A 17,701-nucleotide genomic window follows, 5' to 3' on the forward strand; every position below is an offset into this window, starting at 1 on the left:
CAGGGTGCCCACTCACACCTGATTGTCATCCCATTGATTGAAAACACCTGACTCGAATTTCACCTTCAAATTAACTGCTAACGTTTAGTTGCAGTTATTGCTGCTCAACGGGGGAATGGGGGGGGGGTCACACCAGATACTGAAAGCAAAAGTTCACATACTTTTGCCACTCACAGATATGTAATATTTGATCATTTTCCTCAATAAATAAATGACCAAGTATAATATTTTTGTCTCATTTGTTTAACTGGGTTCTCTTTATCTACTTTTAGGACTTGTGTGAAAATCCGATGATGTTTTAGGTTATATTTATGCAGAAATATAGAAAATTCTCAAGGGTTCACAAACTTTCAAGCACCACTGTAAATATATAATTAGCATAGCAATCATGGGACTCAAATGTAATTACAGTAACTCAAATTACAAGTAATCCTAGTCATCCACTGTCATTTGATCAAACCATTGTTATAGAAAGACACAGTTAAAAATTGTAGGGGTGCTGATGGTTCCCGCATGTTCTATGTGCCCTAATGATTTTCTCTCTTCAAAAACAATTTATGCCCAAGTCTCACCCTTTTTTTGTTTGTTTGTTTGTTTGTTTGTTTGGTTGGTTGGTTGGTTGGTTGGTTTTTTTGTGGAAAATCTCACCTGGATGCTGTAGATTTGCACCTAAGAACTGCTGCTACAATCATAAACACTATGACTCATACTGAACATCCTTTCAACACAGTTAGTACTGTCTGACTTTATAGTAGAGGATTGTAGAAGTAATGGTCTATAATCCCATTATCTGGTGTCACCCAGAAGAAGATGGGTTCCTTTTTGAATCTGGTTGTTCTTGATGTCATCTCAGGGAGTACCGTACTTCCTCTACACTGTCACCTCTGGCTTCCTCATTAAGGATTTGAATATAAACCAGCATACAGATTCCTGTTCGGCTGCTGTGACTATGTCTATTAATAAGAGCTATATGCAAATAAAATTTAACTGAACTGAATTGAAAAAAAGGTTTGGTTTTTTTTGTCTTCAGACCTCACTCGGGACCATTTATCAGAGAAAAGAAACGTCAAATACAGGCATTTCTATGAGGCCTCAGGAACAGCCAGGCATCTGTCTGCTGTCCGAGAAGCTCTTATCCTTCGAGTGAAGAGATCAGCACTATCCAGTACAGGGGGCAAAGCATGTCCTCAGGAGAACATGAACATGGCAGAGGTCATCGCCGACCACAAATCATACTACAAACTGAGAGGTTGGACATCACATATTGCTATGAGAGAGACAGAACCAAAAATTAGGGCTAAATTTGTCTCCATCAGAGCATCCCTTTATAGATCATATTTAGTGTGGCTGTCATCAGAAGCCTTCCCGAGACAGGAAGCTACATTAACTCACACCAAAACTTCAGTCAAGACCCCAGAGTGTTAAAAGTAGATTATTGATAATTTGATCTCTGTCACTTTTTTTGCCTTTTAGATTTTTCCTTTTATTTGATATTTCTCTAGGTCAGAGTATACAATAAGAAACAAATGCTGGAGAATAACAAAAGGAAGTTAATTATTTTAATAATGATGGAAATGTTGTTATAAGGCAAATAGACAAATCTTCACAAGAATTTTATATAAAAGTTTTTTGTATGCTGATGATACATTAAATGTACAGACTATATTGGTGGTATTACATACCATGTTCTTGATAGTCTGCCAGGAAGCTATATGGGAAGCCTTCCAAATTTTCCTGGACAGAGTACCTGACACTACAGAGTTCCAGCAGTGGGTACATGCTTGTCAAACAGACTCACTGTGTGTGAAGGACTTGGCCCATAATTTCAGCAACAGCCAGGAACACCTTGACACAGTGGCCAGGGTGAGGATATTCTAGTAGATAACTAATATGTATTTAACACCTAAAATATTTGATACCAAACAACCACACAACATGTACTGTATTAGTTTTTTGTTATCCACAGCGACTAAGCACTCAAGATAACCAAGAGCAGTAAGTATCCAACATTTATAGATACATATAGCATTGTTCTTAAACTCATCGAAGAATAACATATAGTTTGATCAGCCTAATATATTTTATGGCATTGTTCAAAATCAGACTCTCACCTGGTCAGTTTAAAATGATGGAATCATAAATGTTTAAACCTTTGCCATCAATTCTATATAGACCTTCTTACCAAATTTACTAAACCAGATCATTAATTAAAGTAACAGGTGTAGCCATGTGGGGAAAGGCGTGGTGGAGGTCATTCCACTAACCCAAAAAAAGGAAAGGACAGAAAAGGTAAACCCCTATTCAATTTCAAGCACATTTTAACACTGATCTCAATCGCAGATGCTCCGTGGCCCATGGGTACACTGTAAAACATTTCAGATTGGTTTAACTTGGAAATGCAAGTTCACCTGCTGCCTTGAAAATGCAAGTTAACTCAATTTGACGATTATCTTTGTTTCAACTCAGAAAAAGTCTCAATTAGTCAAGACAACTGAGTAATTCAAGTCTAACCTTTGAAAACTTGCACAGATTAGTTCAAATTAAAACACTTTTCAGAGCTCATTGAGTTAAAGAGAAAAGGTAAGTGGACATAACTAAACAAAGCTGAAATGTTTTACAGTGTAGAGCTGTACACTTTTCTGGCCATAAACATTCAGAATCCATCCATCCATCATCTGTAGCCGCTTATCCTGTTCTACAGGGTTGCAGGCAAGCTGGAGCCTATCCCAGCTGACTATGTGCAAGAGGCAGGGTACACCCTGGACAAGTTACCAGGTTATTGCAGGGCTGACACAGAGACAAACAACCATTCACACTCACGATCAATTTAGAGCCATCAGTTAGCCTAACCTGCATGTCTTTGGGGGAAACTGGAGACACGGGGGGAACACGCAAACTCCACACAGAAAGGCCCTGAACGGCCACTGGGCTTGAACCCAGGACCTTCTTTCTGTGAGGCGACAGTGCTAACCACTACACCACCGTGCTGCCACATTCAGAATCTTGAATGCTGAATCTATGAATATTTGTATATAACCTATTTTGGGGAACAAAAGACCCAACCCTTTAGTAAACTGTCCGTAAAAATGTACGAAGCTCTAATAAATAGGGTACAAACAGTGTATGTCATTTGTAGGCTTACCTGTAGTCAGGATGTGAAGATGGAGCATAATTTTAAAAGGTTTGTTAAAACTTAAAGACCACTGTTATACCCTCAAGGGTATATTGTTTATAAGCAGGAAACCAGAAACACCCCCTTTTTAGACTATTCTTGTCAAAATGAACCAAATGAAACAAGATGAAAGAACTTAAATCATAATTCTATAACCTCTTCATAAACATGTCAATATTTTCTTTCAGTGCCATGGCCACATCTGCAGCAGGCAAGAAATGTATGTACCTGTATTTCGGGAACATGACCTAACATTTCATATCTGGTAATACATTAATTAACTACTAATTATGGAAATTTCAGGTTCAAAAACTCCTGAACAGAAATTTGCCATGGATTCACAAAAGGTATGAACTACGCCATTGTGCCTTATAAGTATAAATACTGGTTAACATACATTTTAAAAGAACTGTAGCCTGATTTTTGCTTGCCTGAAGACTGAGGTCTCAGCTGTGCAGCATATAATAGAATTCAGTGTGACCGTAAAGAATCCGGATTACAGTCAGCTGCAGAGAGACCCTGACAACTTGCGATATCAGGATGCCGCTCACAGTCTTCATGAGCAGGTGAAGTCAAGCTTTTAGCATTTTGCATCCATTTCCTGTGTCTGAAACAGTGTTTGCATTAGACAACTTCTTCCAGTCATATTTTACACTAATTGGCTCATAATTCAACATGCTTTATTTCTGTCAAGCACATTTTACAGTGTTTATGGGTTAATCGCAAACACTAGTGATTTATTCTTGTGACTACAAGGGAATGGTATTGCTAAATCCAAAACAAGCTCGGAGCTGGAAAGGAGCTCACAGAAAAGAGGTCAAAAGCCTGCAGGGAAATAGGCAAACTGGAGATTAGATAGATAAATAAATAAATAAATAAATAAATAAATAGTGTCATAGTGTCTAACTCTTATCTAGACAGCCTGTTAACTTAAAAACAACACATTATAAAAGATTATATACAATTCAATGTGTCAAGATTTTATGCTTAGCTTATGGTTATGGTCTATTACTTTTTTTATAAGTACAGTTTTAAAGTTGCATTTCTACATCTGAGTTGTGATGAGACTTGGTGAGCTGTTTGTGCCTTTGCAGATGCTCAAAATTTTCAACAAACTTTCTGGTTTCAAAGAGATTCAACTGCTGGGAATTCAGTGAGTAGGATCCATCCAGAGAGTAGGATTCATCCAGAAATTACTTTCCAGTGAACATGATAATTGCACTTTTGGATATTGTTCTTTCTTTTTTCTTTCTGTTAGAGATATTTGTCCAGAACAAATTGTGCTCTGAAGCCCTGTTCTCCAATTATGCAATGTTCATAAACATTGTGATTGATTTTCTGATGTTTTGTAGAAAGTGTAATACTGAGGTGCATATAATATAAAAGATTATAGAGTTGACAGTAATCACACTAAAGATGAACAGATGAATGAATTTATGACTGAAGGAACAAACAATTTCTCCTTATACACATGAGCAGTCCTGGAAGTGATGCAGTGCGCTATGCCGTGGTGTTTGAGACAGAAGCAGACTCTACAGAAATAATTCCCTCAGGGACAGATGGAGAATCTGGCATAGAAACAGCCCTGAAGGACATGGTATTAAAGGCCCTGAGAGAGGCTGCATCACTGCATTTGGATATTCATTCTCTCAGCTTTGAACCGACTAGACAAAATCATTTAAAAGACCTGCCAACAGATAAACCAACACATCTACCTGGGGTTATTAGTAAGCAAGCAATAGTGTCCATCTATGAGGAAACTACTGAGTCAACTAACATATCAGAGGAAAAAGCATCTCCAAATGGAACTCAAGGGAGGGATAAGGAGGCAACAGGGAGCACATTTCCTCCTTTTCCTACTGTAACTACACTGATGACCATTACAGAGCCATCTCCACCTGAACCAAGTGGTGGCCCAAAGCTAAAGGAAGCTGAGGAACGAAATATAATCATTAAGGTTGAAGGTAATGCCCTGTTTATGTCTCAAATAAAACTACAGTACAAGGTGCAGGACATACCAGTCTGTCTCCAATAGCATCAAACAAACTGTTTATAAAATGCAAAATGAAAAAAAATACATTACTTAGATTTTCACTGTACACAATCTGATGTATGCTGTGAGCCACATTCTTATAACATTGCTCTGTTTTGAAGGACATAAGAGGAACACTACTTTGGATTCCCTATCAAAGGTGCCTGAAGTGGAACAGTCTCTTAGAAGTGAAATTCTTGCCATGCCCACCTCACTGAACTTGAATTCCATTAAAGCTGTAAGAGCATCTACTTCAAATCAATATTCAGAGAGTTTAGTTGATGTATCAGAAGCTTCATTTAAAGTCAAAATATCAGTTATGCCATACTTTACCCGAACTGAGTTGCCTAAAACAGAGCACACAACAGGCGATACCTTTGGGGCCATGGATGTCATTTCCGAAACTCCTGAACCCAACAGTTTTACAGGGAGTCCTGAGGTACTTGGCACAAATGAGCCCACAGAGTTAATAAGGTTCTCTTTAGTACCCAGGACTGAAGGTACCATCCAGCATATGCAGTCTGCCTCAGTCCCTCAAACTGTATCTTCTGTAGATTTACCCTATTTGCCCTCAGCCCTACCTGGAAATTTCCTTGATAAGGAAGGACAGTTTGTCCAAACCCATTCCTCTCATCAGACTGAAGCATGTGACAATCAGGACTTTAATAAAGGCTTGCCATCTGAGACAGACAACCCACAATCCTCAGTCCACTCTCTAGACAAAGACGTTGGGGTGTTCTTTAGTTTACAGTTAACCAACATGATCTTTTCAGAGGATCTCTTTAATAGGGGCTCACCTGGATACAAGTCTCTGGAGAACACATTCCTTGAAATAGTAGGTAGTCCCAATTTTTTCAGTTGTCATTGCCTATACAACTAATTCACATATTTTTGTGTTTGCACAATGGACATTTATATTTGTCAAAGGTCATTAAAAGCTGAAATATTTTCTTTCTTTTTTTAAGTTCAGGTTTGTTTCCTGTAATTTTTCTATTTTAATGTCACTTGAAGAGTTATAGCTGAAAATAAATGATCCCAGGCCAAGCCTTCTGTTTTGTCCCATATAGTCCGGTTCCATATATGTTTTAGTGGGAATTTTTTGGGGATTATGTAAATTATACATTTTTGGAAAGGTTATTGTATAAGGAGTCAGAAAATCAATGTTGGCATTTTTTCACATGTCTCTATGGCGGCCATATTGAACTTTTAAAAATGGCCGCCGTAAAACTTTAATTTGTGATATCTTGGCTTCTGAAAAGGCTGGAATGTTGATTTTAACTGCTAAACCCACATTTTTAGGGTCAGGGAATCAAATGGTGCAAGGTACACTTCACCATATTAACCCTTTAATGCATGAATAGGTAAAAAATGACACTGTGTGGTTGTTTTCTTGCTATTTCATTATAATAAGAAATTGTTTACCTTCCATATTCCATTTTACTACAAAACCATGGGGTTTTTTTCATCATCCCATTGCAATACACAATATGGTTAAAACACACTATACACATTGTAAGCAGTTGGTCAGATAACTCAGAGAACCTTTTATTGAACAGTTTAAAATTAGCTAACACAAAACTTGAATGTTGGACGTCGACATGCACATTTAGACCACAGTATATCCATCCTTTTTAATTAGTCTGTTTCTATACATCATCATCATCATCGCTTTCATACATCATGGCTTGGGAATCGTCATCGTTCTGGCACTGGCTGCTGCACTGACACATGTCAGTACAGGCTAAGTCCTTAGTTCTGCAGGAGCACCTCCCAGAAGAGCAATCTGATTTGCACTTGCATTGAACCAACTCAAGGATGGCCTTTGGGGCTGGGAGGACCTCTGTGGTCACTGGCTTGAGCATGCCATCTGAGTCTTTAAAGTATCCATTTTGCAGAGGATCCAGCTGTGGATCCTGCAGAGCAATGGCTGCGTGTGCCCATACTCTTGTTTGGACATGGACTCTTAAGATGTGCTGCTTCAGAGCTCCAAGTGTTGGAGGGAGCTTGTCACTCTCTGCCCTATGTTTGCAGAAGAGATGCCATCGCAGTTGAGGGATTGCCTTGATGTTGATCCCCTTGGGTGAGTAAGCTGCACATGTAAAGTATTCCAGAGTTGACACCATTCCTTCCGTCACATCTGCTTCATCCAAAAGCATCTGCAGAGCTTTGACAGTATATTCATCTGCTTTGAGGAAAACCTGCAGCCAGGTCACCTTACCTATGCGGGAGAACCTTCCTGTGTTGTCTGCCCCAGTAAATGCATGAAAGGCTGGCAAAGCCTTCGCTCTTTCTTTGCCTAGAGCTCGCCACAGTGGTTCGATCTGCACAACACCAGAGGCCATAGAAATGGATGTGTTTTTCAACAGGAGATCATAGTTTGCTGTGACTAGCACTAAAACATCTGTATCTGGTGAGAAAAACACCAACTGTGCATCATGTGCCCCATCGTTCAAACTGGCCCTCTCTTGAACCACCTCAAGAATGTGCCCATAGGATGCTAATCTAGGGTTTTGAATCAGGACTCCTTTCTTTTTATCACCAGACTGGCATAAAATGCATTGTAACCAGTTAATGGTTTCCTCATCTTGACATAGTGCATCTTGAGACTTGTCACTCATGCCTAGCACCTGCAAAGACATAAAATATTATCAAGCTAGCCTTATTATCTAACTACAAAAAGACAATTTGATGATACATGATAACACATGCTCTCAACATAATAATTGTGAATGTTGGCTACATTCAGTAGCCTAGTTTTTAACTATATCATAGGCCAATTTGTACGGAAAAAAATAAACTGTATGACAATGACACATAGTCTACTGTACAGTAATCTTAGTGACCTGTTAGCAGCAGTCATAAATGTATATGTTGTTGAAATATAACACTCTGAGCTAAAGTTAAGATAATAGGCTACTTACTATGCATGTACCAAATGCTCTTTAAACATATTCTTGAGAAATGATACAGCTAATGTACTGAAATATGTTATATATTGTGTATTTCACAACAACTATATCAGGATATCAGGAGTCTGAAGAGCAAATGACACATCATACAGTAATATCAGCTTGCTTAGTTAGCTGTAGCCATAGCCTATATGTATAAATATGTTGTTGAAATGTATAACATATTTTCAAAGGTAAAATTAACATACTTACTGTGCATGTATTCCTCTGTAAAACAATGCTCTTGATGACACTTCTTATAGGCTATAGCAAGCCTGATGAAGAGCAGCTCAAAACATCACTGTAAACAAAATCTTTCAACAGGAACTACTTTATGTGTGGATTACACTCAGCAACCATTCCAATAGGCTTGCAATGTGCATGACTTTGTAGTCATTCCCCCAATTAATATTAAATGAGTGATTTAAAAAAAACTTAATTTTTTGAAGGAAAGCTGGAATATGAAATCTTTTCATCTTTCATCTTTTCATCACAAAGATATTGCAAGAAAACAACCACACAGTGTCATTTTTTACCTATTCATGCATTAAAGGGTTAATATGGTGAAGTGTACCTTGCACCATTTGATTCCCTGACCCTGAAAATGTGGGTTTAGCAGTTAAAATCAACATTCTAGCTTTTTCAGAAGCCGAGATATCACAAATTAAACTTTTAAGGCGGCCATTTTTAAAAGTTCAATATGGCCGCCACAGAGGCATCTGAAAAAATGCCAACGTTGATTTTCTGACTCCTTATATAATAACCTTTCCAAAAATGTATAATTTACATAATCCCCAAAAACTTCCCACTAAAGTCAAAATTTGATAATAAGGAACCGGACTAATAGCCCTACATATCCAACAACCAAAACACAAGCTATGATTTCATTGCAGAACTGGTGGATGATTAAATAGAACAAACTTGTGGATTAAGCGAAGGCCTTTCATGACTAGGTCCAGGAGCACTTTGTTGTTTTTTGTTTTGCAAAGATTACATTCATATTTTATCAAATTTTCAGAGACAAACTTCTGAATCCAGTAATGTGCCAAACCCAGAGCCTTCCAGTAAACAAACTAAGAAGGAACAGCAGACATTAGCCTCAATACCGGTATCAGTAAACTTTAAGAGTCATTTATCTCATATTCACTATTACTAACGATTTTAAGTAACCTAACCTTATTTGAGACTAATTGAACTGACTGAATTGTTGATTTGTTGCTATTAATAAAAGCTAATAAAGTTTTAACTTTATTAATAAGCACTAACAATTTTAAACAACGAATTTTAAACAAAATTGTAATAACAAAACTAAAAAAAAAATGCCTGAAATTAAATATTGTCCTTTCACTAACCCCCATTATGCTTTCTTTTTGTTTTATACCTGAAGTATTTTTACTTTTTTTTAGTTGTGTCTCTGTATTGTGTTCAAGGAAAGACTGTGAGCTTTGCTGATTCTTCTTCAGAGATTCCATCCATGAAATTTTGATCAAAGTGCAGTGCCATTGTTCAGTATATTTCAAGAGAAAAAGGAATAACAGAAAAGCCAATGGAAAATTAGACCACAGGAATGACTACTTTTTAGTTTAGCTAATGACATTCTGATCTTGAGAGCAATATTTTCTAGTATAATTCATGAATTAAATATTGTTGTATTTGTTGGAGCACCACAAAAATCAGAATTTCACATATCAAATGCATGGACAATCAGCATGCACATCATAAATGAAAAGAAACAATTGTAGTTTGTCTAATGGTAATGCTACAGTTGCATTAGAAATATGTATCTACTGAAAGTAATACGTTTATGTATAGTTATATATAATTTGGTCATTCACCTCCTGTTATAGATAGCCTTGGCCTGGGACTCTGCAAAGACTGTGCATGATACTGTGATTTTACAGTTATGTAAAGATTTTATACATGTATTTTTATGTTTTAAAAAAAAAAAACCTTTTTATTATATTGATCATAAATTGACCAAATAACAAATCTTCATGGTAATTTGACACACTGGCCACATACTAATCATAACCATTGTAAGGTGCCATTTGACTAAACAGTCAACTAAAAAGTCATAATTTGCCTAATGTTGCACATGCTGTCAAGTATTAAAACATTAACAAATGGCTAAGATCAAATTAAAGACAAGGTAAAAAAAAAAAATACACAGCCGTTTAATGGTAGTGTAAACTGTAAAACTGCCGAGTCAGTGACGGTAACTTGCCTTAAAAGTTCTTAAACTCATCTGTAGTTTCAGACTCCTCACTCTACAAGAAATACTCACTCCATATAACTACACACATTCCCTGACAGTTTCACTGAATAGTATACTTTAAGATACTATTTCAACTGTGAGTTTAAGGCACTGATTCCTACATAAAATTCCTCCTAAATTAAAAAGCATGTCAAAGTTTTCATCTGTGAAATACAATTCCTTGTTTTAATGTGGCAGTAATTCTTAATTGTAATTCTTATAACTTACTGCTGCAGTGTTTTGGCATTTTTGAAGAAAACCTTATTTGATGTCTACTAAAAATTAAGGAAAAGAGCGCAACATTTCGGACACCATTATCAAGCAAGTGTTCATAAGCTAAGTCAACCTTAATTTGACAGTCTATATTTATCTCGTATCAACAAACTCAACCTGAAAATGGTGGTGCTGTTGATGGGACTGTCTTAGCCCAATGAGGCATACACTATGAGGACATCTAACCATCACAACATTGTGTTTGTTGAACATCTCATTCCAGGGTTTGGCCACCTTCTGCTGCTATAACAGTACACACTCTTCTGGGAAAGCTTTACACTATATCTTGGAACATAGCTGTGGGGATTTGTGCCTATTCAGCCACAAAAGTATTAGTGAGGTCAGGTACTGATGTCAGGTGAGAGGTCCTGGCATGCATTCGGATTTAATGTGATCAGTGGGGTTGAGGTCAGAGCTTTGTGTAGGCCACTTGAGTTCTTCCGCATCAGACTTGGCAAACCCTTTCTTTATGGAGCTCGCTTTGTGCACAGGGGTATTGTCATGCTGGAATATGTTTGGGCCTCTTAATTTCAATGGAGGAAAACCTTAAAACTACAGTACAGCATATTAAGCCATTTTGTATAATTGAGTGCTTCCAACTTTGTGGCAACAGTTTGGGAAGAGTATGTATTATATCAAGTACGTTTACTCTTGTAGACAGACACAAACTTAATTTCCAATTTTAAAGAGTTACTTTGTGAAACAGTGATACAATATTGTGTTTTGGGTATTGGGGTGTGAAAATTAAGGCAAAGTGTAAAAGTGGTCAGTTTTTATCTACAACCCCGATTCCAAAAAAGTTGGGACAAAGTACAAATTGTAAATAAAAACGGAATGCAATGATGTGGAAGTTTCAAAATTCCATATTTTATTCAGAATAGAACATAGATGACATATCAAATGTTTAAACTGAGAAAATGTATCATTTAAAGAGAAAAATTAGGTGATTTTAAATTTCATGACAACAACACATCTCAAAAAACTTGGGACAAGGCCATGCTTACCACTGTGAGACATCCCCTTTTCTCTTTACAACAGTCTGTAAACGTCTGGGGACTGAGGAGACAAGTTGCTCAAGTTTAGAGATAGGAATGTTAACCCATTCTTGTCTAATGTAGGATTCTAGTTGCTCAACTGTCTTAGGTCTTTTTCGGCGTATCTTCTGTTTTATGATGCGCCAAATGTTTTCTATGGGTGAAAGAACTGGACTGCAGGCTGGCCAGTTCAGTACCCGGACCCTTCTTCTACGCAGCCATGATGCTGTAATTGATGCAGTATGTGGTTTGGCATTGTCATGTTGGAAAATGCAAGGTCTTCCCTGAAAGAGACATCGTCTGGATGGGAGCATATGTTGCTCTAGAACCTGGATATACCTTTCAGCATTGATGGTGTCTTTCCAGATGCGTAAGCTGTCTACACGCACTAATGCAACCCCATGCCATCAGAGATGCAGGCTTCTGAACTGAGCGCTGATAACAACTTGGGTCGTCCTTCTCCTCTTTAGTCCGAATGACACGGCGTCCCTGATTTCCAGAAAGAACTTCAAATTTTGATTCGTCTGACCACAGAACAGTTTTCCACTTTGCCACAGTCCATTTTAAATGAGCCTTGGCCCAGAGAAGACGTCTGCACTTCTGGATCATGTTTAGATATGGCTTCTTCTTTGAACTATAGAGTTTTAGCTGGCAATGGTGGATGGCACAGTGAATTGTGCTCACAGATAGTGTTCTCTGGAAATATTCCTGAGCCCATTTTGTGATTTCCAATACAGAAGCATGCCTGTATGTGATGCAGTGCCGTCTAAGGGCCCGAAGATCATGGGCACCCAGTATGGTTTTCCGGCCTTGACCCTTACGCACAGAGATTCTTCCAGATTCTCTGAATCTTTTGATGATATTATGCACTGTAGATGATGATATGTTCAAACTCTTTGCAATTTTACACTGTCGAACTCCTTTCTGATATTGCTCCACTATTTGTCAGCGCAGAATTAGGGGGATTGGTGATCCTCTTCCCATCTTTACTTCTGAGAGCCGCTGCCACTCCAAGATGCTCTTTTTATACCCAGTCTTGTTAATGACCAGAGGTGGAAAGAGTACTAAAATATTATACTCAAGTACAAGTACTGTTACTCTGATGAAATTTTACTTAAGTACAAGTAAAGTTACCAGACAAAAAATCTACTCAAGTAAAAGTAAAAATTAGATCATTTAAAATGTACTTTGAGTAAAAGTAAAACGTTACTTTTAACAATGGGTGTTTTCTGCCTCCATTGTGTTGTGCAAAAATGAAAAAGAAGAGGAAACAAGGATATATGTACATCTCAACCCAGATGTTTTATTTAAAGGAAGTGTATCAAATTGAATGCTTAGGATAATGCTGCATTAAAACTGAGACAAACAAAAAAGGTCAATATACACAGTTATGTCGTTTACATCACCCTGACCACACACAAAGCATTGTACACGAAATATGAAAGTGAAATGTTGCACCGAAATCTCGTAGCTTGCCTGTGTGCACTGTGTGTTATTGAACAATTCAATTCAAACATTATTTGTTTTGCTTAGTATTCCTTTCTGGCCTGTTGGATGTAGAATGGTAGGAGGACTGATCACGTCAGGTTGGCGAGCTAACTTGCTTGCATGATTAGCCAACCGAATAACAGACTAGTTACCGTTATGTTACAGTACCAACAGGTTGCTACTTCAACATTAGCAATGCCATCCACTATTTTTGGAATATAACCAGCCTATTGTCGGTTTTACTATGGAAAGGAAACATTATGATCAGGGGCGCAGATACGTTTTTTGAACTGGGGGGGACAAAAAACTGGGGGGGACAAAGCTGCCAGCAAACCAACCCCAACCCCGATATGCCTGTCAAACTTGTTGTGGGTAACCATAGCAACCAAGCTCGAGCTCGCAACCTGTGCAGTCTGCGCAGCTCAACCAACCGAATATCAGTCTTTGTTTTGTTTTATGTGAGTTGTTGCAACTATGTATACACTGCTGTGCACCTCAATAAACCGAATGGTAATTATTCTTTTGATTTTTCTGTGAGGTTTGCCTTATGCAAAAAAAGATAGCATAGATGTTTTTTCCTCCCTATAAGTGGGGGGGACCGAACGAGGTGAATTTAAATCTGGGTGGGACGAATCCCACCCATCCCCCCCTCTATCTGCACCCGTGATTATGATGCCAATGACAATACTTACCTCAACATGCTTGCGCAGATTAGACGTCGAATTTTTGTATGCCGCAATGGTTGTCTTCTTGGGCACACATAATCTGCATTGCATAATGAAACTGTCACCCCTTTTCTCTACGAAGCTGAAGTGATCACGTATGTAGGGCCAGGGGTGCACTTCATTACTGGAAGAAATTGCGTTTTCTGCAGGGTCGTCCACCACTGGTTCCTCGGTCTCCTCCATGTCCGCAGGGGCGCTTTATCAACACCCGTGGCCCAGGGGCTAGGCCCCTCATAGGCTACCTGTCAACCCTACCCTTACCGTTGGCCAGGAAAACACTCTTATTTTATTTGCAATACGTGTCAAGCATTTACAGTGTAAGCGCGTAATTAGCCTAGAAGCCTACGATAGGTTACGTTTGGCTCAGCGTAGCTGCGCAAGGCCCACGCTCACATCGCTCAACATATCCGACCACAGAGGGAGAGAAGAACACGCGCATTATCATTACAGAGCCAGTTCTGATTATTACCACGGACAGGACAGTGATACTGCGCAACTTTCACGCAGGGGCATGACCAGAGATAACCACACAAGCGCGCGTGCGCTAATGTAGACCTATGTGTTGTAAACATAAAACACACACACCTACAGACAAGTCCTTTTAAAAAAGAAAATACATAAAAATAGCTCGGCGGCATGAAAACAAACATTCACTGCAAGACAAGGTGCCCTAGAATCGCCATCAGTTTTTAATGTCTATATGGACTTTGTTGTCAGGATTGCACAGCATGAGATATCAAAACTGTACCCAGATACAGGCTTCAAGTTCAGATATTGCATTCCAAATGAGGTATCCACAAGAGAAATGCGTACGAAAGCACGAGCATCAGGAGAGGGTTGCATAACAGAGATTCTATACGCAGATGATCAGGCCATACTCGCTGGATCCATCGAGGAGCTTCAGAATATTCTTCAGTTGTATGATAAGACCTACACCCGCTTTGGTTTACAAATATCATATGTCAAAACAGAAACAATGGCTTTTAACGTCAATGAGGATATCAAATGTAAACCAAGTATCATTTCCCTTGGCGGCACTAATATTAAAAACGTCCGCACCTTTAAATATCTTGGTTATAATGTCAGCAACTGTGATGAATCCTCACACTTCCTGCATGCTAGGATAAGTGCTGCATTCATGAAATGGAATGAACTGAAACACGTTCTAACCGACCACCAAATACTACTAAAAACCCGTATAAAGTTCCTAGTGGCATGCGTTCGATCTCGCCTCCTGTACAGCACACAGGCATGGCAACTATCATCCAGTGAAATTCACAAAATTGAGGTAGTGTGGCACGGCTTCCTAAGGAAAATGATTAAAGGTGGATATAAACGAAAGAATGCCCCTGACCAAAAGAACACTACAAATGAAGATATAGACTGGAGCTACAAGATGTCCAATGCTGACCTCTGGAAACTGACAGGAACCCAGGATATAAAACTATCCTGCTACATACAACAACTAAAATATATTGCTCACGTTTGCCGGATGGGCAATAACCAAGTGCAAAAGCAGCTCCTGTTTGACAAAAATGGTTACAAATGGACGAAATGGGAAAATCTGCTGGGCATAGACACCCAACAGATAAGACGTATGATGATGGACAAATCAAACTTTGAGCAACTGCTGCAACTGCTACAGCAGAAGCACCCCTAGAGAGTTTAACTTTTGACAGGGGAACATGATGATGATGAAGGTACTTGGCTCGGCGGCCACATGAAACGTAAACACCATGGACAGCGGCCAAACTCATAACTCTACAGACCGAAATACACGAAACCGAGTCCTACTAGGGTCTATTTTACCGATCTATGTTCAAGCATCATGCAAGTCTTCCTTCTCCTTGAATAAGACCGTGCATTCAACTGCCTTTTTGACATGACTGCATCGAAATACCACTTGCAACAATATTTCACGCACTCCATCAAGAAAAAAGTTAAACATGATGAACACGGGCATACTGTTTTGAGCATACGATTTTTTAAAAAGAAACTAGCTACATCAAAGTCCTTCAATAAACCCATCCTTTAGCGCAAATGAGCTTAACCTAGTTCAAAGCATGACGCTAGCAGTAGCTGCATAAGGCAAAATCATGTGGGCCTTTCGTCAACAACAAGCCACAGTGGGCAAACATTAATAATCAAGTGTCCTTACCTTAAAACATTGTCTTGACCACAGAACTTCTCAAGTATTTCACTTAAATCCACACGGGTTAACAACACACCCAACACAGCTAGCGAGAAATGTGGATCTGCGCTAGCTTTGTATTGCTATTCCCCTCAGTATGCTTACTCTGTCTGCTGCCCAAACTGTGAACATTATAGGCTACAATCTTTTCATCAATTTCTTCAGTAGATGCCGTTTTAGACATTTTATTATCCCCATCGAAATATGCTATTATACTAACAGGATTATAACTCAAATCACACGACACGTATTCAAATCACAACTGATTTATTTTACTGTTGGACAGATCATAGCATATCTAGCCTAGCTGCACATAGCCTAACTGCTGGTAGGCTGATAACTGATAAGTAGCTGATATTCTGAACAGATTGGTGATCCTTACCTTAAAAAAGTCTGTGACTTTAGGCAACGATTCTATCATTACCTGCATCTCTCTCTTTTTTCCTTTAATGCGCCCCGCTAACATGTGAACGCTTCATCTTTCAAAGCCTCTAAATTTGTGTCTCTGTAGTCTGCAGTCTTTGGCGCGCTTTCGTGCGTGACGTTACATTTTGTTACATTTTATTCTGGTACAGTTGTGGGTGTTCGTTTCGCAAACCACATCCAACATGTCTCTTACAGCAGGCTACTGTGCGCTCATTTATTTCTAACCTTATTTCTATCCGTACATTAATGTAGGCCCACGATTCCGACAGTTTATTATTTTATTAATATTACAAGGCCCCTGATTGGCTGTGGCCCAGGGGCTTGAGCCCCCCAAAGCCCCCCCCCCAAAGCGCCGGTGCATGTCCGCCATCGTCTGTGTGAGACTCGCGCGCGCGACAACTGTCCTTCCCGTGATTCATTTCCAGAACGCATTTCCCCTTCTCTGTTTTAGCCTTTTTTTTATTTTATTTTATTTTATTTTTTACTCAGTAACCGTTGTGATGTAAAATGTACCGAAGTACACTACTTAAAAGAAAACATACTTAAGTAAAAGTAAAAGTACACTCTTTAAAAATTACTTGAAAAAGTATAAGTACACAAAAAAGCTACTCAAGTACAGTAACGCGAGTAATGTAATTCGTTACTTTCCACCTCTGTTAATGACCTATTGCCAATTGACCTAATGAGTTGCAATTTGGTCTTCCAGCTGTTCCTTTTTTGTACCTTTAACTTTTCCAGCCTCTTATTGCCCCTGTCCCAACTTTTTACCTCCGCCAAGGAGGTTATGTTTTCGGTAGCATTGGGTTGTTTGTTTGTTGGTTTGTCTGTTAGCAACATTGCGGAAAAAGTTATGAACGGATTGCTCTGAAATTTTTTCCAGAGGTGTGACTGGGCACAAGTAACAATCCATAAAATTTTGGCGGTGATCTGGATCACCGTCTGGATCCCGGAATTTTTTTAAAGGATTCTTGGCGGAGGTCTGTGCTCTCTGAGTGCTTTTCTAGTTTGAGATGTGTTGCTGTCATGAAATTTCAAATGAGCCAATATTTGGCATGAAATTTCAAAATGTCTCACTTTCGACATATTTGATATGTTGTCTATGTTCTATTGTGAATACAATATCAGTTTTTGAGATTTGTAAATTATTGCATTCCGTTT

General features: G+C 38.7%; 1 protein-coding gene across 1 annotated transcript in view; it reads left to right on the top strand.

The window, feature by feature from the left end:
- Positions 1 to 841: 841 nt before the first annotated feature.
- Positions 842 to 17,701, top strand: part of impg1b (interphotoreceptor matrix proteoglycan 1b) — a 31,359-nt gene continuing 14,499 nt past the window's right edge. Inside the window, exons 1-11 of the mRNA XM_060932810.1 lie at positions 842 to 932; positions 1,031 to 1,249; positions 1,697 to 1,863; positions 1,967 to 1,994; positions 3,369 to 3,392; positions 3,476 to 3,519; positions 3,610 to 3,738; positions 4,267 to 4,325; positions 4,652 to 5,136; positions 5,327 to 6,039; positions 9,171 to 9,260. Of these exons, the coding sequence (XP_060788793.1) occupies positions 842 to 932; positions 1,031 to 1,249; positions 1,697 to 1,863; positions 1,967 to 1,994; positions 3,369 to 3,392; positions 3,476 to 3,519; positions 3,610 to 3,738; positions 4,267 to 4,325; positions 4,652 to 5,136; positions 5,327 to 6,039; positions 9,171 to 9,260 (2,049 nt within the window). The remainder of the gene's footprint in view (positions 933 to 1,030; positions 1,250 to 1,696; positions 1,864 to 1,966; positions 1,995 to 3,368; positions 3,393 to 3,475; positions 3,520 to 3,609; positions 3,739 to 4,266; positions 4,326 to 4,651; positions 5,137 to 5,326; positions 6,040 to 9,170; positions 9,261 to 17,701) is intronic.

Source organism: Neoarius graeffei, chromosome 11, assembly GCF_027579695.1.
Source record: "Neoarius graeffei isolate fNeoGra1 chromosome 11, fNeoGra1.pri, whole genome shotgun sequence".
Taxonomy (NCBI): domain Eukaryota; kingdom Metazoa; phylum Chordata; class Actinopteri; order Siluriformes; family Ariidae; genus Neoarius; species Neoarius graeffei.